This window comes from Hippichthys cyanospilos, chromosome 22 (genome assembly GCF_059441005.1).
Source record: "Hippichthys cyanospilos isolate Australia breed blue-spotted pipefish chromosome 22, RoL_Hcya_1.0, whole genome shotgun sequence".
Lineage (NCBI taxonomy): Eukaryota > Metazoa > Chordata > Actinopteri > Syngnathiformes > Syngnathidae > Hippichthys > Hippichthys cyanospilos.
Genome location: NC_142390.1, coordinates 1,293,560 through 1,314,081, shown reverse-complemented (window position 1 = coordinate 1,314,081; position 20,522 = coordinate 1,293,560). Strand labels below are relative to the sequence as shown.

General features: G+C 44.9%; 5 protein-coding genes and 1 long non-coding RNA gene across 9 annotated transcripts; 3 read left to right on the top strand and 3 right to left on the bottom strand.

The window, feature by feature from the left end:
- Window positions 1–242: 242 nt before the first annotated feature.
- On the bottom strand, window positions 243–7,631 carry scyl2 (SCY1 like pseudokinase 2). Of its 2 annotated transcripts, XM_088405960.1 has the most exons (19): window positions 7,475–7,631; window positions 6,525–6,721; window positions 6,301–6,458; window positions 5,824–5,968; window positions 5,600–5,749; window positions 5,216–5,437; window positions 5,033–5,149; window positions 4,814–4,939; window positions 4,538–4,714; window positions 4,440–4,451; window positions 4,243–4,365; window positions 3,745–3,858; window positions 3,543–3,675; window positions 3,368–3,486; window positions 2,964–3,064; window positions 2,822–2,885; window positions 2,678–2,755; window positions 2,492–2,614; window positions 243–1,798 (listed from the first exon to the last, which is right to left on the bottom strand). In XM_088405960.1, the coding sequence occupies exons 2-19, from the start codon at window positions 6,699–6,701 to the stop codon at window positions 1,259–1,261; spliced, it is 2,679 nt and encodes an 892-aa protein (XP_088262086.1). In that variant the 5' UTR covers window positions 6,702–6,721; window positions 7,475–7,631; the 3' UTR covers window positions 243–1,258. The 2 variants fall into 2 exon arrangements, with proteins under 2 accessions (XP_088262086.1, XP_088262087.1); XM_088405961.1 differs by lacking the exon at window positions 4,440–4,451.
- On the top strand, window positions 4,349–10,480 carry LOC148405337 (uncharacterized). Of its 3 annotated transcripts, XR_015864120.1 has the most exons (9): window positions 4,349–4,415; window positions 4,526–4,679; window positions 4,968–5,144; window positions 6,243–6,379; window positions 6,556–6,741; window positions 8,904–9,037; window positions 9,287–9,512; window positions 9,623–10,296; window positions 10,357–10,480. It is a non-coding gene; the product is annotated as an uncharacterized LOC148405337 (long non-coding RNA). The 3 variants fall into 3 exon arrangements; XR_015864121.1 differs by having other exon boundaries at window positions 6,556–6,736; window positions 8,904–10,296; XR_015864119.1 differs by having other exon boundaries at window positions 8,904–10,296.
- Window positions 7,835–11,014, bottom strand: depdc4 (DEP domain containing 4). Its single transcript, XM_088405967.1, is given in 10 exon segments — window positions 7,835–8,482; window positions 8,558–8,636; window positions 8,699–8,824; window positions 8,912–9,054; window positions 9,283–9,339; window positions 9,342–9,499; window positions 9,564–9,753; window positions 9,819–9,952; window positions 10,052–10,448; window positions 10,857–11,014. Coding segments are annotated over 10 exon segments (1,560 nt in total). The 5' UTR covers window positions 10,936–11,014; the 3' UTR covers window positions 7,835–8,285.
- On the top strand, window positions 10,941–15,375 carry dnajc2 (DnaJ (Hsp40) homolog, subfamily C, member 2). The gene is made up of 15 exons (XM_088405962.1): window positions 10,941–11,313; window positions 12,105–12,295; window positions 12,393–12,468; window positions 12,531–12,629; window positions 12,701–12,923; window positions 12,988–13,053; window positions 13,132–13,223; window positions 13,306–13,427; window positions 13,483–13,721; window positions 14,079–14,148; window positions 14,225–14,409; window positions 14,475–14,575; window positions 14,700–14,810; window positions 14,957–15,117; window positions 15,194–15,375. Exons 1-15 carry the CDS (start codon window positions 11,259–11,261, stop codon window positions 15,260–15,262), a joined length of 1,860 nt encoding a protein of 619 aa, XP_088262088.1. The 5' UTR covers window positions 10,941–11,258; the 3' UTR covers window positions 15,263–15,375.
- Window positions 11,762–18,664, bottom strand: pmpcb (peptidase, mitochondrial processing subunit beta). The gene is made up of 14 exons (XM_088405964.1): window positions 18,562–18,664; window positions 18,230–18,367; window positions 17,974–18,060; window positions 17,770–17,899; window positions 17,477–17,675; window positions 17,332–17,411; window positions 17,144–17,256; window positions 16,509–16,652; window positions 16,275–16,435; window positions 16,114–16,199; window positions 15,950–16,038; window positions 15,652–15,727; window positions 15,371–15,475; window positions 11,762–12,288 (listed from the first exon to the last, which is right to left on the bottom strand). The coding sequence occupies exons 1-13, from the start codon at window positions 18,643–18,645 to the stop codon at window positions 15,411–15,413; spliced, it is 1,452 nt and encodes a 483-aa protein (XP_088262090.1). The 5' UTR covers window positions 18,646–18,664; the 3' UTR covers window positions 11,762–12,288; window positions 15,371–15,410.
- Window positions 18,665–18,778: 114 nt separating this feature from the next.
- On the top strand, window positions 18,779–20,475 carry phax (phosphorylated adaptor for RNA export). The gene is made up of 2 exons (XM_088405966.1): window positions 18,779–19,069; window positions 19,179–20,475. The coding sequence occupies exon 2, from the start codon at window positions 19,181–19,183 to the stop codon at window positions 20,387–20,389; it is 1,209 nt and encodes a 402-aa protein (XP_088262092.1). The 5' UTR covers window positions 18,779–19,069; window positions 19,179–19,180; the 3' UTR covers window positions 20,390–20,475.
- The last annotated feature ends 47 nt before the right edge of the window (window positions 20,476–20,522 follow it).

Below are 20,522 nucleotides of genomic sequence, written 5' to 3'. Positions count from 1 at the left end.
CACGTGCCCAAAAAGAAAGACAGACTGCCATGTATTCCATAAAACGTTAGCACTATTGATGAAGCATAAATAATCGTGATAAATATAAAACATGTGCTGCACATTTTGACAGGAAATCTAAAAGAAGCGTAAAAAAAAAAATCTAGAGCACCCTTAGTGAGTTGGTACGCTCCTCTCAGCTTCATGGAGGAGGTCTTTGTTTACGGATGTGACTTCACTAGGAAATAAAATGACAATTCTCGTCATTTAAGCAGACTTTATTAGACATTGAAGTACGCAATTCTATGTACGTAGAATTTGCTTTTTTGTACGCAAACGTTAAGATTTTGGAATTGTCCATCACGTGACGTGTAAATTGCAGTTAAGCTTTTTTTTTTCCTCCATCACAAAAATAACTACTCATCCCTTGACGATTGTATACTTTATATTTACACAAATAACTGAACCACCTCAGATCATGATGAAATCACAGACAACACACAAATGCCAGCAGTAGTGTAAGAGAGATGTAAAATAGGAATGGCCAGGGCCAACTGTGCACTTTTAATTTAAAATCTAATCAGCTGTGTGCACGTTGGAGGTCAGTGCAATATGGACCATCAAAAATAATCATGAATATTGCACAAGCTTCATCACCTAAGGCATCTTCAACTCACTCTCATCCACCGAAACCTGCACAGGACCTCTCCATGCTATTCAATTAAAAAAAAAACTTGAAATTGAATGTAGGAATGGTACAATTGTACAATCACGCGTAAAACGGGAATCACTTGAAGAAAGACAAAAGCTTATATTGGTCAAATTTAGAGAGGGAGAGGAAAAAAATAATACAAGTTTAACCCTGTAAGGCACAAGTGCCTACAATGCACATTGTTAGCATTAGCATGTAGCTACAAGTGACACTCCAGTCATACTGCATTTCAAGAAAGTGAAATGTGTGTGTGTTCGGTTACTGCTGCTGCAGATTGCTGCCACGGAAGCAGCCCTGCAACAAGACCTACATCCTGGATGCTACACGTCCAGCTACCTCCCTCCCAGATGTCCTCAAACAGTCTGAATAAGGTAACTCAGATTCCTAAAGTAACTCTCAACTCCCATATGCACCCCCAAGAACATCAAGTAGAAAAGAGTAAGAAACCCACAGTTTTGTAGAAGACAGCATACAAGAAGTCAGATGTCCTTCAAATACAAATGAGGTGTCGAATGTGAGCGCCAACCAAAATAGGCTGGGCAAAAGGTGGACTTTTTTTTAATCTTTTCAGCCAAACAAGTCTTTCAGGTCATTGTTGGCGGACGTGCTGTGCTTGAGTCCGCTTTGGTTGCCGCCTGGGTTTGTTTGAGAGAAGTTTTGCGAACTAAAAAAGGGGTTGGCCTGTATCCCGAATCCCGCTGCAGATGCCCCCTGCATGGCAGGTTGAGTGTTCTGCACCGGAGCAAATTGACCGAGCCAAGGGTTGCCACCTGCGGGCGCCATTTGGTTGAGGGAGACTTTGGGCTTGTTGGGTGTGAAAAGGTTGTCCAGCGCCGACATATTCACTTGGCCGTGGTTCGGTGCCAGGGCGCCGAAATTGGGGGTGCTGGTGGTGGAGGCCATGCCGCCGTAGACGGTGGAGCCCGGCGGTCGCATGCCCATCCCCAGGCCTGGCGCGGCAAAGCCCATGGCTGGATTGAAGCCGTTGGACACGGGTGCGCCCATGGAAGAGGACGGGAAGGCGGACACGGGTGCTCGTGGCGTGCTCAAGGACATACTATTCAGGGATGCCATGTTGGTGAGCAGGCTGCTGGTCAGATCTTTTGTCTGCATGAAACACAGAGGTCAGAAGGTTTGAAATATGTTTTCGGCCAAGTACACAAGCCATCAGTGTTTGATTTAGTCAACGTTAGAACCTTTCAAACTTCATCTGTATTGGTCCTCAGAAAAATAACATAAAGTGTCTCTTTCGGATCATAGAAGAGATCTGTTATCATAAAGAAAGAACTTAATTATTAATAAATATTTGTCCATAAAAAATAATCAACATAAAGTGTCAGACCTGTTCTCAAAAAGAAATATAATAAATCTTGGTTGACAGAAAAATATTAAACATAAAGATTACAGGAGAGATCTGTTCACGAAAATAAATCATTAACTCAATTATTGAGGTGGAATGTGACAAGTTGGGTCGAAGCATTGTAGTCTAGAGGAGAATATGCCTTTTTAAAATAATATATATAACTTATAACATATCTTCTTGAAACATTTAGTTCAATAACTATTTTTAAAGGGTATTTGCATGTATGATTGTTTTATTTAAAATCTGGAGTACCCCCTGGAGTTCCTTCAATTACCATTTGAGAACCATTGACTTAGAGTGCCCTTATGCCATTGGCAGAAGGAATTAACGAGTTCACTCGTGGATGGCACTACCGAAAGAAAATAGCGTACAAGGCCATTTAAATCGAAAGGCGTTTCCAAACTTTTGAATGTTGAAATGATGAATCTTAAAAAGACCTGCGAGTTGGCAGAAGTTGTCGGTTTGATGCTCTGTGGCGCCAGTGGCTGCTGACTCCTCAGTTTGGCCGCCTGCTCCTGCTCCTTAGCCAACCGTTGCTTCTCCTCTAGAGTCAGAGACATCTACAGCGCGGAAACGCCGTTGAGAACAAGATCTTCATAAAAGAAAAGATACGGTCTTATTACCCGGTTAGGTTGTTGCGGCGCTGCCGAAGATTCGTTTTCCTTCCCGTTCACTCCCCCGCTGCCGAAGATGTCATCAATCTGAAATAGATGCATGAGATTTGAGTTTAGTAACAGTTTCTTGCTCTTGACCAGAAATATCCTCACCTGATGTGACGACGGCGGATTCGTGGCGTCTGATGATTTCTCCGTTCCGGAGATGTTCAAACTCCTGGCCGGGGAGACAGTAGGATTTCATTAAATCGAGAAAGCAGGATGCTTTTGTGTCGACGTTTCATATGGAAATGACCTCTGTTGTTCCTGCATGATGTGCAGCTGCTCCAGCTTGGTCTTGTGCTCGGCCTCCATGCGGCTCAGCATTTCTCGAATGACTACCATGAAAGAGTTGAACTGGAACACAAGAAAATACATTTTAAAAAAAAAAATCGCATCGATGTTTATCACCATCTACAGGTTGTACAAAAGGCATACTTTCATTATAATATTTATTTTTTTTAATGTCTGCACTGAGTTTTACAAAGAAGAAAACTATGGCCCAGGGGCCAGAGTTTGGACACTTAAGATTTAAAAGTACAGAATTCAAAATTAGCTTACGAAATGACTAAAAGAGCATACATTGCAACAACGATATTTTGGAAAACATGAGTTAAAACCGGGATTTGACGGTATCCTAAAAAGAGCTAAAAAGCGGACCTGATTGAGGTTGAGGTTGCTGTCGATGCTGAGTGAAACCAAGTGCGGCAGGGTCTTGGTGGCCAGGTTTTCCTTGGGGATGCCCAGCTTCTTGTGACTGAAGGTGCACTTGTAGATCCCTAAAAAGGGGGCAAGTTAGGCCAAGCACAAAAAACACAAATACTTCCAAGCTCACCCAGGATTCCCATGAGCACTGCCGGCTCCCTGGACGGGATCTGTTGCAGGAAGGGCAGGATCTCGTCAATGACAAACCACTTGTCCATGTATTCCAGTATCTTCCCAAGACACACCAGCGAGTTGACGCGCACCTATGTGGCCACGGGATGGGAAAGGTCACCACGCGCCTATTTAGAAAGGCTGGGGGCGGGGCGACTCACGGCGAGCGAGGACGTCTGCAGGCAGGCGGATTTGATGCGAGGGATGAGAGAGTTCTTGATGGAGGGGTAGTCAATCAGATTGGCAAACGTTGGGATAATATTGAGGCACAGCTCCTGGAAGATGTCACAGAATGGTGTGAAACTCAACTTGCCATGTGTGTCCTACCGCTTAGCTCCCCAATTATTCCATGTTGCTCCATGTTTACGTTTGTTATTTTAACTCATTCATTGCCAGCCCTGTTAAACTTTTTGACATCTAGTTAACAAACTTATTCATTGACAGAACAGAAAAAAATGGATCTTTAATGAGATCTAGCGGGTGAAGTAATATGACCAACAAGTAATTTTAGAAATGTCTTTTTTCATAGTAATTTTAAGATTAGAGTTGTTTTTTGTTTTTTTTAAAAAAAAAGGAAAACTATAATATGAACTTCAAGAAATCCTGCTTCAATGTTATTGTGAAAGTGCAATGGATAGAAAAAAAAAAAAAAGAGCCACCTGTATCTGCACAGACGGTGCTTCCAGAGCCCGGTAAACCATCGGCAGCACACTGTTCTTGATGTCCTCTGCTGGCGTTTTTGTCAAGAGCAGGTCCATTTTTTGCAGGAAGATCAGCAAAATCTGCATGGGGACATAGAGGGGTGGTGAAAAAACACTTCCTGCTCAAGAAGGTAAACCAGCAACTGACCACCTACCATGTTACTAGCCTTAAGAAGCATGGGAGGAAATAGAAAAACAGGACTGATAAAGCCAGAAATACTTCTCTTTTTCTGGTATGTAGGTTGACGTCTACCTGGATGGGCTCTTGCTGTTTGAAGACGGGCGTGAGGTCAGGCAGGATGAGGCGGACGTACTCGTCCTTGGTGCACTCCTCGGCGATGAGCAGCACGTTAGGCAGCACGAAGGGCACCATGTCCGGGTTGACGAATTCCGAGGTGAGAGACGGAAGGATGCGGTAGACCACCACTCGCTATGTAGACCAAGCAGAAAAAAAAACACACAAAAAAAGAAAACTGAAATTGCGTTTCTTTTTCACTTTTTTTTTACAAGCATTTATTTTTTAGTTTACCTTGGGAAGTTTTGGCAAGACTTTGGGAAGGCCTTTGTAAAATTGTGATTTCTGCAGATTATCTCTTTGGAACAGCGAGTCAAAGTACTGCAGCGTCACAGCGCCCACATCATCGAAAAATGGAATCTGTTTTTATTTTTGTTTTTTTTTCCAGACAGGAGAAATGTGTCAGTTGCATTGCAAGACTAGGAGGATGCAATATCATCTGTCGCTGCCGACCTTGGTCATCTGGTCGGCATCGGGGCGCACGTTGGGCGTGACGCTCAGCAGCATTTTTACGTGGTCGCGCACCTCCTCCGGGATCTTGTTCAACAGCGCCGGACTTATGTTGGTGAGCTAACGATGAAAACAAACGTTTGTTAGAATATGAGAGTCATTCGGGGCTGCGCGCACATCGCCCACCTGGTCCAGCTGCCGGCTGAAGCTCTTGAAAATGTCGTGCTTATTGACGGCGAAGACGGGCTTGCCCTCGTTGAAGACGGCGTGCGCCACCACGCCCAGCGAGTACATGTCCGAGGCCGTGTCGCAGCTGACCGACAGGATGTACTCGGGGGCCAGGTACTCGGGATTGGGAAGGCACAGCGGGGGTAAATTGGGCTCCCATTCCTTACATGAGAATTTGGGCTACGAGAGAGAAATTGACTTCTTTTAACTCGTTGTCAGTCCAGTAAAAATGAAGTCTATAGCCACCAATGGCAGTGAACAAGTTGAAATGCATACATTAATGTTTTTTCCCTGTAAGCATTGTAAGTATCAGAATTGCTTAAATTGTCTCCTTTGACTCACATCAGTGTCTGACGGGTTGCTGGATGAAATACTGAAATCAAAGCCCATAATCTTCCACGATCCGCTCTTGTTCAGAATAATATTCTCTGGACACAAATTGCCGTGGACCATCTTTACGCCGCTGTGTAGGAAGGCCAAACCCTCCGAGATCTAAAATGACACCCAAAAGGAGAATCGAACATCTGATATTGAATCTGGTAGTGTTTGGGGTTCTCTCTTCTTACCTGTAGCAGGCCATACTTGGTCTCCACGTCGTACAGCTTGTACTCCTTGATGTCGTTGGGCACGGGGCTGGGCAGGTTGTCCCAGTGGCCCAGCACGTTGGACAGACTGGCAAAGACTGGCTCCGTGCAGAAGGCCAGACAGTCTCTGGATAAAGCAGAACCAAACGTTGACACATTTCCATAACCTGCATAATCTGCCCGCTCCCCACCAATCGAGTACGTTACCTTACTTGATGGCTTAAATTAGTTGTTAACCATCAGAAAATTTTGAAAAGAATATAACGACCAAGGATTGAATATATGGACTCCTATAAAAACTTAAACCTGTCTTTAGGATTTAGTGAGTTGAACGTCTTCCAGTGTTATGGATTCCAACAACACCATCAAGATATGTGTAGTGTCCAGACTATGTTTTTCAGGGACACTCTGGTTGTTTTCCTCACCCCCGTGTGGACACGTGAAGTGTGTGCTAGTCACCTAGACTCCTCCAGAGGATGCTGAACGGTGAGGAGACGAGGGTGTCGTAGTCGGGTCAGCTGTTGCACCCCTCGCTTCAGTGAGTCCAAGATTTGGTCCTTATCAAACTTCTGGTACTTGTCAATCATCTTCTTATCAAAAACAAACACAGCCACTTCCTGTGAAAGACAACACACATTCTGTGAGCATTTTCAGCACTACTTGAGTGGAATAAAATGACACACCTGCTTGGTGGACTTCTTGGTGCCATTGTAGATCCTCCAGCACATGGCGGGGCCCCCGCTGGCGATGTGTCGGCCCACCTCGAACTCTCGCGTGACGGGGTTGCCCATCACGGCGCTGGTGACATCGGCCGTCACCTTGGTGACCGTGCTCTTCAGCTTGTTCAGCATGGACTCCATGTTGAGGCTGAAGCGGGCAGCTGGAAGAAGTTCAAGTTAGGTAAAAATGTTCACATTTTTTTAGATTCCTCATTTAAAAAAATGTCACTATCTCGCCAAAAAGACCTTCAAAACATTTAAAAAGGAAGTTGTTGCCAGATTACGCCACAGGAAGTCTGATAACAGAAGTTGAAGTAAAATTGTTATCACTGTGCAGCACTATATTGAGCTTTCTTTGATGGAGGTGTATTATTGTTCTGCTGCAATCACTCGGAAAGCTCAAGAGAAATCAATTTGTATGCACATCAGAAACCTTTTCAGTCTTCCTTAATTGTTTATAAACACACGTTCCAGTCTTTGTCAACAACTGAGCATTTTAATACACAATTTGTGCATGATTTGCGTTATGTATTCTCGGCCCTTTGCAACGAATAACTAATAATGCTTGTATGGTATGGCATTACGAATATAATTTAACGTGTCAATCATGAATTCAACATATTTTAAGAAAAAAAAAATCACCTAAGTTGAATTATTGCTAACGATGTTTGTCATGGTTTGGATAGATGAATTACCCTGGCTTGCATACAGCGAAAACTTGATTTAAACAACAGCACCCCGCTGACATTTATTCGCTTTTTGACGTAAAAGTACACTGGTTTCCATTTTTCGATTATTCATTCTTGGAATGATTCACCTCGGCGATCACCAAGCGAAGCTAACTCGCCCATAATACGCAACAACACCGCAGTCCTTACGATCAATAGTTCCAAAGTATCATTCGATCAACTCACCCGATTACAGTAGAAAATGTCTCCAGGCGATCCCTTCGAAATTTAAAAAAAAAAAAAAAAAAAAAAAAAGGCCACTCTCGGAGGAGAGCTGTCAGTGCCGTACGTGACTCAAACCCCCCATATTTTCAGTAGGCTTCAGAATGAGCTAGCATGCTAGGCTAGGACGCCCGACAATGCTACTTCCGTGTTTGACGATCTTAGTTGACGTCACGCTTTCGGGTCTGGTCACTATTTGGCAATCACGAATACAGTCCAGTTCGCAAACACACATTCGTCTGTACACATGAAACTATAAATGATTAAAAAAAAAATCACTGGAGACGTTATTGATCAGCTTTCTAATTAAAGATGAACAATTAATCGTAACTTTAATGTGTTCAGGCTCACTATTCCTGCAAACACAAAAGTCACAATTTGACACGCGTCACAGATTTATGATTGCACAATAAAAATACATGTAGTTTATACTTTAAAACATTACAATTCAAAAGTCATAGAAGGTAAATTGAAAAATATGATGCATTGAAAAAATATTGTACAAAACAATCAAGAAAGTAATAAACAAATCATTTAAGTGTAATAAAGTGCATTCTAAAATGGTTCCAGTGGACTTAAATCTTTCAATCTAGCACGTTAAGTGTTTACATGATGCAAGTACAAACATCATTTATCCATTAATTTCCAACACATTGACTTGATTTAAATAACTCCGAAAACAACAGCAACCGCAAAAATCACTTTGGAATTTGACCAACATCCAACAATAATCACTAATTATAAAAGTACCAACTCTCAGGTCCACTTGTTGTGGTCAGATAGTGCTGCAGAGCTGCTGGAGGAAAACCACAGGGTGGTGTTTCTCAAACTGCTTGTGGCGCCTCCGCTTCTCTCTTCCGCTCATTGAAGAAGAGTCCATGTGCAGGAAGAGACGCTTGAGGCTCTCGTGCGTGGCTTCGTCTCGCTGCCTTCCATATTCCTGCGGTGCCACCTGCTTGCAAAATGTGAACGCTGCAGAGAGGGAACAAAAAGTTGGTGTCAAGGATTGCATACCTAATAAAGTGTTCTGATTATATGAAATCTTACTCGTGATTGAGTCGACATCTTGGCCCTCCTGCATGCTCCTCAGTGTCTTGTGCACAGCTTGCAAGAGGGATGTAGGCGTCTAAAAATATGAAAGAATTTTTTAAATATTGCTTTTAGAAACATAGATTTAAGAGAAATTACCTTAAAGAGGTCTGAGTGGTTATCCATGAGAAAGAGCACCAAGGTCTCGCTCTGTGCTCGCGTCAGTTGGCTATCACGGACGACAGTTTTCTGAAAAGCGCAGCAGACCACAGCGCGGTTGTCCGCCTGGAAGCAAAACACACCTGTGAGTGCTGGGAGTAAGATACTGTGGTTGTTTTTTTGTTTTTGTTTTTTTTTTCCACAGGAGCTTACTTGTTTTTGGAGGCGGCAAGAGTGAGGGCACGCCGCCACCACCATAAAGGCCAAAAGACGTCGGAGCTCTTCCCTCGCGCTCGTCTGGAGCATGCGCAGGAATAGCTGCGAGGCTTGGATGGCACGGTACACCTTCGATTCTTCTTCTGCGGGGAAAACAGCAGAAATGTTGAGTGAAGTTGGGCCTGCCAAAGAAATGGCTTATTGTGACATCTGACCATTTTAATCAATTGAAGCAAAATGAAGAAAAAAAAATGCATTTGTTTTATCTTGACTCAGTTGAGGTCAGGCACACGGTATTTTGTTTCACTTCGCAGATGTTTGACAGAGAAAGGAAATCGTATAGTGCGTTTGTGTGTTTGTTTTTGTACCCAGCAACTTGAGGATGGCAACTTGGACATCCAGGTAGCGTTCCGAAAGCAGGGGCGGCCATCGTAGTGTTTGGCGATAGCGTCAAAGAGAATTCGCTTCGCCCGATCTGACGCTTCAGCGCCATCCTGCCGTTGGAGGTGCTCCGCCACGGCCACAATCAGCTGGTCGGGGAGGAGCTCCAGGCAGGCGGCAGCGGCTGACAGCCACCCGTCCCACCTGAGAACACGGAGTCAGTGTTTTTAAATTGCTTTGACAGAGAAGAAGTGTTATAGGAACTCACTTGGGGAAGTTGAGGACATCTAGGAGGTCTCTCTCTAAGCACGTGTTGGCGATCACCAGGTCCTGCGGAACAGCCCTCCTGGCCCGAGCGTGACTCCTGGCAGGAGATGCCAGGATGCCTTCCAGCATGGGCAGCTCCACCGTCTGCAGCAGCTGAAGCAATGCTTGCTGTTTCCATACTTCCTCGACCACTGTGAAGCCAAAGCAGAGCCACTCAATTCACTTCCCAAGAAAGTAGCGACACTGGAGAACTGACCTGTCTGAGGCAGGAAGGAGGATGTGGTTGAAGGCGAGGCCAACCGGAGGTTGATGGACCTCAGGAGACCGTCCACGTGCGTGTCTGGTGGTCCCACAAGAAGAGGATTGGAGATAGTATACACGTCATTCAACCTGCATTGAAGAAAAAAAAAAAAACATTTCCACCATTTTCCAGGGATCCCCTGCATATTCAGTTTTGCTATTCACCAGTGAAGAAGAAAAAAAAATCACCTGGTACATCTCTTCTTTATTTCCTCGTTCTCCTCAGACTCGCTGCTGCGATCTTGCTCCTTGCACTCCAAGAAGCGATACAGGCTTCCGCTGCCATCTTCAAACGTCGCTTCTTTGTCCTTGCGAAAAAGCTTGCTACCCACCGACTCAAACACCCCGGCCTCCATCAGAGCCTGGCACAGCCGGGTGGCCGTGAGGCGCGACACCTCCCCACCCCCGGTGCGGAAGGCGGCATTCTGCATCAGGTAGCTCAAAACGGCGTCCACTGCGTCAGAACCTGCAAAGCTGTTGATGTGAACACGCAGGTGCCTCCGGTAGTGACGCACCTCGACCTGGGTGCGCAGACAATGGATGATGTTGTGCCATAGCTGAGTGGCACCAAAAGGACCAGAGAAACCTGCAACCATAGAGAGAGACAGCGTTACAGAGTGCAAATGGACAGGTACATTTATAAATATGGAGAATGTGTTATAGTTACAGGACATATTAATATGCATAACCTACTGTACAAAGCCATTTCAAATCAAGGAACGACTTAAAAATATTTGTAAACACCTGACCTTGTTTGAAAAAAAATTGGGTGGCTTTTAATATTTAATGCTGAATCCATGTTCATTAAATTCAGTATATGGGACTAAAAGAAAAAAAATTCTGCTCAAAACAAGAAAATAACCAAATACTAATCGCCATACTATTATTTGACATTTGCATCACTAGACAACAACGCATCTCACGGCTGTAGTATATACATAACCTATGTGGACAGTATTTAAAACAAAATCCATTTATATCATGATAATCTTACCCCGATTTTGCAACGTGTCGCGGAAACGTCGCGTTTGGCTGTTAAATCGTCGAAATCGCGGAGTCAAATCAACCGCCATTCTGGTTGCAGGGGTGACGGCGTCGTATTTCTTCTTTGTGGTCGTTTGTCAACGTTCCTAACGCACAATACTGCTACTCTGGCAGTACGGCTCACTGCAACGCCCAATTTACAGAACTTGACTTATTTTCGTAGGCTTAATAAAGCGGAAGTGACGTATAACTGCCGCGACAGGCCACGGCATAAGTGGACATGACGTTTCGCCTCGATACATGTCGTTGCCGCAAAATGTGTTAGCCCTTTACTGAATTTTTGAAGTACCTTTTGCAAAAATATCATTAGGTTTTTGTGACTTTTGAATGTTGGTTTTGCAACTCTTTGAAAATGCTCTTAGAAGCGGTCGACGGGGACGAAACGATCGTGTTTCAAGATGTTGCCGGTAAGAATTGAATGACTGAGGCCAGAGGGAGATAGCCTGCTAAGCTACAGTCTAAGAGTTGGTTAGCGTGCTTGGTAGCTATCTATACGTTTGAAAACTGACCGCGAACACTGACCTCTTATAAAAAATAATTGCTGTCAGTATGCGTATCTCTTCATGTATTTGATTGCGAGAGTTGCTATTTTAGCAAACCAATGTGCCTGTTGCATAATAGCACACTTATGGGTGCACATGCTGCAGTGATTTTTCTGTCTTGAGTTATATTGTCAATAAATGATCCCGTCAGCAGACATTTTGTCATGCAAAATCATTTTGTTTGGTACCTAATTTTGCAATCAAGCCAGTTGTTGTAGGTTGCAACAACTTGTACTATTAAGATACATGTGTTGCATCAAGTTGGTGTATAAAACATGTTTTATTGTCAACATGTAATTAACAGTTCTTCCTTTCCAATTAACTCTTTTAGTGCCAAGCATTATCAGAAAAGGAAAGACAGAATATTGTGTGCTGTCTATGTAAACATGGATGGTATCATACGAAAGAATGATTTCCAGTCCTTTCTTAGGGTTAGGCTTGCATGTCGATAATAGCTGTGTTATAAATGTGGAAACACTGCCACCCAAACAGTGCTCAATTGACTTATATTAGGTAAGCATTAGTCAAGGATGTCAGCTACCCTCCATAAAAACGTAATTAAGCCGAATTTTATTTATTATTGTCATTACTATTTTAAAAGATGAGCATTCTCACACCTGGCACTGAAAGAGTTAATATTTGCTTGCGTTCATAAGCCTCCGTGCAGGTGCAGGTGGAGCCAGTGGGCCGCTGGTTCGAAGCCTACGTGAAGAGGAGAAACAGGAACGCGTCCAGCTCCTTTCAGGAGTTGGAAGATGAGTCGTCATCCTCCGAGGAGTCGGACGATGAGGACTTTCAGTTGGAAGAGCATCCCAAGCTCAGAACGCTCGATCCAAAGGACTGGAAGGCACGGGGCACAAAAAAAAAAAAGTTGACTTTGAGAATTAAGGGTTTGTTTAACATTTGGACATGTGTTTTTTTTTTGTTTTGTTTTTGCTTGTTAGAATCAAGATCACTACGCCGTCCTTGGTCTTCCACATTTGCGATACAAAGCCACTCAGAAACAGATCAAAGCTGCCCGTAAGTTTTCTCTAGATGTTTATTTGTGAATTTGGGTTACGTCTTTGGTTGTCCCCCACCAGACAAAGCCATTGTCCTGAAACACCATCCCGACAAAAGGAAAGCAGCAGGAGAGCAGATTTCCGAAGGAGACAATGACTATTTCACGTGTATAACCAAAGGTACATCACTTTCCCAAACTAGTTGGTTTGCCCTCTACTCACGTGGGTCTGTTTTCGCTCCCGACCGCCAGCGATCGAAGCCCTGTCGGATCCCGTGAAAAGGCGAGCCTTCGACAGTGTGGACCCCACTTTTGATAACGGTGTGCCTTCCAAGAACGAAGGAAAAGAAAACTTCTTCCAGGTGTTTCCCGCCGTTTTTGAGCGGAATTCAAGATGGTCGACCAAAAAGCACGTGCCCAACCTCGGGACCATGGAGTCGTCTTTCGAAGAAGTGGACAACTTTTACTCGTTTTGGTAGGTGGGGATTCATTTTTTCCGCTCAAGATTGCACCAACTGAAGTTATTTCTGTTTTCGTAGGTACAATTTTGATTCATGGAGGGAATTCTCATATTTGGACGAAGAGGAGAAGGAAAAAGCCGAGTGGTATGTTTTGGGGGGTTATTTCTCCCTGTGTATCATCACTTCAAGTATCTCACTACTATTTTTTCCTTCCTCATATAGTCGGGATGAGAGGAGATGGATCGAAAAGCAGAATCGCGCTTCCAGAGCTCAGAGGAAGAAGGAGGAGATGATCAGAATACGAACACTAGTTGGTACAGACCCCCCAAAAAATTTGCAATATACTTCCCAACGCGGTTGAGGAATTGCTGACCCTGTTCCATTTGTCCCATACAGACACGGCCTACAGTTGTGATCCGAGAATCAAGAAATTCAAAGAAGAAGAAAAGGCCAGGAAGGAGTCTGAGAAGAAGGCTAAAGTGGAAGCAAAGAAGAAAGAGCAGGAAGAAAAGGAGCGAGTAAGTCATCTGTGACCGATCGTTTCGGTTATAGTTGCTGACGGTTTGTTTTTAGGCCCGACAGGCTGAGCTGGAGGCGGCTCGTTTGGCTAAAGAGAAAGAGGACGAGGAAGCCAAACAGGCGGCGCAGCTGGCCAAAAAAGAGAAGGAGATTCAGAAGAAAGCCATTAAGAAGGAGAGGCAGAAGCTCAGGACAACCTGCAAAAACTGGAATTACTTTGCTGACAATGAGGCGGAAAACGTCAAGATGATGGAGGAGGTGGAGAAGCTCTGTGATAGGCTCGAACTCACCAGGTAAACAATCAAAAAAAGGATTAACTTGGGCCCGTATAGAGGCAATTTGAACCTTCAACACTCCTCTTATGTTATGGCAAGGAGCCGTAACGCTTTCTGATGAAAGGTAAAAAATAGTAACAAGATGTGATCGCAGGATAATGCAAAAAAAAAAAACGTTTCTGCGTTTCCGGGTCAATATTGACCCAGAGGCATTTTTGCTGCTTTTAAGAAATAAACCTATACAACTGAATAAAACAAAATGTTAGATTTGGATTACTATATTTTAACACGTCAAATGACCCAGGGACATTTTTGCTGTTCTTTGCAGGCAAACATAACAGTAGGATTAAATGTCATCTATCTTTCACTTTTCAGCCTGCAGTCCCTCAATGAAATCCTTGCGACTGCTTCAAAAGAGGACAGCAAAATCGCATTTGAGAAGCAGGTAAAAATCAAATCAAATAAAAAAAAAAAACTGGACACGCATGTCATTAATCTTGCAAATGCTACATCGCTCCCAGGTGCAGGAGGTGAACGCGCAGCTCCGGAAGGAGCGAGAGGCCGAGGTCCAGGCCATGCAGGCCTCTCGGAGCGCCGAGCAGGCCGGCGGTGGAGGGGCAGGGGGTGGCGGCAAAAACTGGAATGAGGAGGATCTCCAGCTGCTCATCAAGGCCGTCAACCTCTTCCCGGCTGGAACCAACGCTAGGTAACGCATATGCCGCAAGTATACAAGTACACAAGTCTGTGTATATATTTATATGTAATTTTTAGGTGGGAAGTCATTGCCAACTATATGAATTTACACTCAACAAGCGGCACCAAGAGGACAGCCAAGGATGTCATCAACAAAGCCAAGAGTTTACAACGGCTTGGTAAGCACTAGAATCCAAATATTTCATTCATTCAATCCCAAAGACACATTTTCAAGTTTTTTTCTTTTTTTTTTTTTTGACTGTTTTTTTCCCTCTTTAAAAAAAACATGAATCGCCCGTCCAGATCCTTTACAGAAAGACGACATCAACAGAAAAGCTTTTGAGAAATTCAAGAAAGAACACAATTCGGTGCCGGCCACCGTCGACAACGCCGTTCCATCCGAGAGGTTCGAAGGTGAGCCTCCGAATTGATTTCAAATCAACAGATTTTACTCGTCATTCAGTCTGGTTGAGTTAAGAAAATGTGATGTCATTTTTTTTCCGAGTATATTTTCCAAAGTACCGCATCAGTTAAGGCGAAGTGTTTTTTGTGCCCCGAAGCCCCAGGTGGAGATGGGGGTGCAGCCCCCTGGACCACCGAGGAACAGAAACTCCTAGAGCAGGCCCTGAAGACGTATCCCGTCAGCACACCTGAACGGTGGGACAAGATCGCCGCCTCCGTCCCCGGACGCAATAAGAAAGACTGTATGAAGAGGTACAAGGTAAGACCACGTGGCGCTCCACAATTTCATTTTTTAAAATCTACATTCAATATAAAATGTTCGAATTTCCTGCTAGGAACTGGTGGAGATGGTGAAAGCCAAGAAAGCGGCACAAGAGCAAGTTACGAGCAAAAGTAAAAAATGACAACACAAACACAATAGTATCCTCGCTATTATTTCAACAGTGTTGGCTTATGTTTTATACCAAAAGAAATTAAAGGACAATGAAAAATATATAAATACCAAAAATTACCTTTATTTTATTTATTTTTTTCATCTGAGTGACATTCTGCTTAGTTCTTCATCCAGAACATTGCGCGACGAATCTGCTTGTAGTCAGGAAGCTGTTCAATAGGACCTGAGAGAAAGTCAATTGGATATCATTGATTTAAGAGTAATTGTATATATTCAACTTATGCTAATATTTTTTGTTACTTGGTATCGGGTTCACCTAGAGTGATTTCTACCTCACGTCCTCTCGCTCCAATTCAAAATCTTTCATAATATTTTCAAAGCTCTAAAATCAAAACCTACCGACGGCCGCGATGGCGGGAGCTTTGTCAAAGATGTATTTGGTGCACACGTCCTTGATGGTAGCGGCATCGATAGCCTAGTGGAGGAATCACATCATAATAATCAAAAAATGTCCCCTTTTTTGGTGAGAGCCAGCCTATGCATTTGTTTTGGAACATCGGACTCATTAGAGCTCGTGTTCACTTTGCTGTCTTGCTGAGACAAAATGGACACAACAGTGGACACGTATGGAAAAAATTGCCTCTCAATGGGATATGGCACAGTCCATGCGGTAAAGAGAATCCGAAATTGGACTCACATCAATTCGGGCCTCGAGCTCATGCAAAGGGATCCTGCGGCTGTAGCACAACATTTGTCTGCCGATGTCCTCGCAGATGGGAGTCGATCCTAGCGTGAGGAAAGGATCCCAATCGGGTCCCCAACGTACTGAAATACGCGCGAGAAATAAGACGCCGCAGTTACCGTCCAGATGTAGCAACATGTTGGTCTTGAGGAGATTCTTGGCCCGCGCCACCTCGCCTTCGCTCACGCTGGTACAAAGTGACATCCTGGAAAAAGAAAGGAAATTGAAAAAAGTGAGAAGGGGTCGCGTGGCGGACGAGCGTGTGAGTGAGTGATCTCACCATTCTTTCTGCGTGAAGTGCATCATGTCCTTGATGGTGGCGGGCTCACACACCATGTAGAGTCCCCACAGGCCCGTGTCGGTGTAGCAGGTGTTGAAGGACTGGAAGCTGTGGCACAAGTTGCCCTGGCACGCCATCTGGGCCAGCTTACTTGACAGATTCTGGCCAAGGTCCAACATATCAACGCCTGCTCACCGCGATCGATGCTACTGAGGAAAAACAAAAAGCACTCACAACCCCTCCGCCGAATGAGCGGTCCCAGTTGCCGATGAGGGTGTTGGCCACCATCAGGGGGATGGTGTCGGGGTGGGACCAGCCCACCGCCTCCACCGCGATGGCGATGTGAGCAAGCGGCATCTTGTCGTCGCGCACACGAATCTGCAAAGCCAGACTGTAGCTGTCAAAAGTCGTCCGTTACTTGACAACCATTTGAACTATTTCGCTCATTTCCATTGTCCAGTCTACGGCAATTCCGTTATACATTAGCATTGCGCTATCGGACTTCCATTAGATAAAAGTGCATTGTTTGGTTTAATATTTTGGTGCTTTATCATACAATGTTAGTTTAGTCAGTGCTATTTTGCTTAATTTAAAAGCTTTACCAATAGAATCACCACCTCTGTGCGCTTTTTAGGTCTTACAAGATGGCTCTCAAACGCAATTTCAAAATGTCATTTCTCCCCAAAAACACAAGTATTCTCAAGCTAGTCAAACAAACATGCTTTCTGTTTGATTTAAGGGTTACAGGTCATTCAACATTTGACATTCAAATTTGTTTCCAAAAGATATCATCAATATTTTAGACATCCTTATTTTAGACTTTAAAATGATGAATAATATGTTCAACACTTATTGACGTTATCCCATACCTCGCTTCCTGTGAAGGGGCAGGCTGGTGGTGCCAGCGCATCGCTATCATAGTGGTTAAGAAGCTTTCCAAAGTGATATTTGGCCAGATCGATCAGCTCGTTGTGACAAACTCCTGTTTGAGCATCCGGACAACACAACACAAACTTGTTAACAGGCCAAAGTGCTGTTTGATATCTTATGTTCTCACCTCCAGCAGCAGCCAGCACTATTCTGGGACCTTTGTAGTGGGTGGTAATATACTCAACCAGATCCCCCCGATTGATCGTCCTATAACGAAACGTTTGTGACGCTCAAACGATGGTAGGTCATTTACAATATGGAATTTTGCATACTTGATATTCTCAGTAGGGCCCAGGATGGTCCTGCCCAGCGCCGTGGACTGGTAGGCAGTCGCGTGGAGGTAATCAAAGACCACTTCCTGCAAATTGGTCTCCACTTCCTGCATTTCCCGCAGGATCACGCCCCGTTCCCTCTCGATCTCCGCTTCGCCCAATGTGCTGTTCTGGATGATGTCCGCCAGGATCTCCACAGCTTCCCCCCCCAAAAAAAAAAACATAATTGATGCTCTTAATCCTGCATTGAGATTTTGAATAATTATGCGTTTATGCACGGGCCCGGTTTATACCCCGTGGAAGATCCTTTGAGAAGGCCTTGGCATAGTACACGGTCTGTTCCCGGGATGTGTATGCATTCAGGTGGGCACCCATGTTTTCGATTTCTAACTCCAGGTCTAGTTGGGACCGCTTCCTTGTGCCCTGTTGCAGAAAGGACAAAGGCGCGGGGGTAAGACGAAAAAAGGCATCGCGGACCTCCGTCTTTCAGGTCTTACCTTAAATGCCATGTGCTCCAGAAAGTGAGCAGTGCCGTTATTTCTCTCGTTCTCATAACGACTACCAGCGTCAATCCACAAGCCGACCTGAAAGAAATCATGTAGTATTAGGCAATGCTATTTTATGTTGTAGTGGGTCATACATGATCCCCCATTGACTCCGCCCCCAACTCCGAATACAACCCGGCTACAATATCATATACTGAATAAAACAGCAGTAAAAATAAAAACTCTCAGTATAAGATTAAAAACTTACAGTACAAGTGGAAAGTCCCGAGTCCTCAGAAGCCACACGGAGCCCATTTTCCAAAGTTGTCACCTTAGTTTCAGGGACATTTAAAGCTACATGGGGAGCAGCCTTTGTAGTCAACAATCTGCGTGGTCCAGCGGTGCACTGGGGAAAAAAAGACCCAAAAAATAGCATTAGTATTTTTTGCGGTGATATTACAAATATCAAAAATGTTCCGTATGTGTTCCAAGTTTACGAAATCACGAACGGAGCGGCAGCCTGACCGTCTACTTAACAAAATAAGTTAATATAATTGTTGAACATATTTCGGTATGAATGTCAGGAGACATTGTCCTTACTCTGTTGAAACTGTTTGTATCCAGTAACGATGTGCGCAGTAAACGTTTCCCCGCGGACGCAAGATAACGTGAGGAGGACGCCATGTTGATATGTCAAATGAGGATAACGGAAGTATCACATCATATCCGGGAATGATTGTCACACTCGTGTATCTTCGGAATTTGCGCGGCCATTCGCTCGTATTTTTGTTCAGCTATCAGAAGTAAACGTAGTTCATGCACTGTTTTCAAATCGAGGCGGCGAGAGTAATTTTGAAAAAAGTGCAATGGTGGACTTTTTAGTCGCGTTTATTTTGAAGGAGAGCGAGAGGAAAAGCGGGCATAAAGTTTATTTTGAAACTGACAGGAAAACGGAGGGAAGTGCAGCTTTAGCTTAGCGCCAAATTTCCTCAGCTAGGTCCTCAAGTTTGGCAACACTAGTTTACAGTACTTTTGCAACTAAACTAGTCAACCCACAGCCGGATACAGATTCGCTAGTCTGCGTATTAGTTGCGAGTCATTTTTGCAGGTAATTTCTATTCGTTCTTTGATATAAATAAATTCCAAGCGTTGTACTTGCGTATAGAAGGCGGCGTCGCATGTAGTTAACATCTACGGTCTTCGTTTTGACTTTGAAGGTATGGACGGCGATCTGGAAGATGGGGAAATTTCCAGCTCCGGTTCCGACTCTGAGATGAAAACCGCCACAGCGGCGGCCCCAGGCCGACCCGCGCAACACGCAGCTTTTAGCGGGCATTCCTTCCAAAACCGAGCTAACACTTTGCCACCTGCAGATGCATACAGAAACCCCGGCAGGACGGTGGAGTCCAGTGACAGCGACTCGCACTCGTCTGATGAGGATTGCGGCGCTTGGCGCCGCAAACGTCAAAAAGTATCCAACACTCGCCAAGCGCCCGCGGTCACTGGCCGACCGGCACCGAACGGCGACGTTTCGGCACTGCGAGGCCGCAAGGTGAACAACATCTGGGGCTCTGTGGTGCAAGAGCAGTGCCAGGATGCGATCGCTGCAGAACTGTGTGTCTTTGGCATGGAGGGGGAGATTAGCATGTCTGACAGAAACGTGGAAACCTACAACTACGTCCTGGCTCATAAGATCATGGAGAAGGAGCGGCAGATGGAGAAACAGCAAAAAGATGAAGGGGAGGGCAAAATGCTGGATGACCAATTGGATGACTACATGACGGGCCATGGTTCAGAGGAGAGAGCGGCGGGCGACGCCAAGAGAAAAAGGCCGGCGAAAGAGAGACTGGGTCCTTCGGCCGAGATGGACATCAAAGGTCGCTATGAGATCACCGAAGACGACCCCGAGGATAAAGTCGTGGATGAGATCACGTACAGGCTGCGGGAGCCCAAAAAAGACCTGATCCAACGCATCGTGAGAGTCGTGGGCACGCAAAAGGCCATCCAACTGCTCGGCGAGACGGCCACGCTGGAGGAAAACGGCGGCGTCTACACCATGGATGGAAGCAGGCGCCGTACGCCCGGCGGGGTGTACCTCAACCTTTTGAAGAAGGCGCCCAACGTCTCCCGGGCCCAGCTGAAAGAGATCTTTTTTGACGAGAACCAGAAAGAGCAGAGGAGCAAAAAGGCGGCCCAGAAGAGGAGGCGGTACCTCGTGGCCAAGAAGATGAAGCAGGCCATCGGCACGCTCAACCTGCAGGAGCACGACGACGTCTCCAGGGAGACTTTTGCCAGCGACACCAACGAGGCTTTGGAGTCACTGGAGGAGGCCGCCAAGGAGGAAGAGGCAGGCCGGGAGGAAGATCGCGCCGCGGGGACGGAGGACACGCCGGTCGTGTACAGCTCAGGAGACTTGGAGGTCTTCTGAGGTTAGACGGAAACTGTTTGAAAATCATTATCATTTCTTAAGGTATACTGTCCGATACTTAGAGAGTTTCACCGCGTTTGATTCAAATAAATCGACTCTATGTTTATTTGTCCTGTTTTGCAGTCGTTTAAAA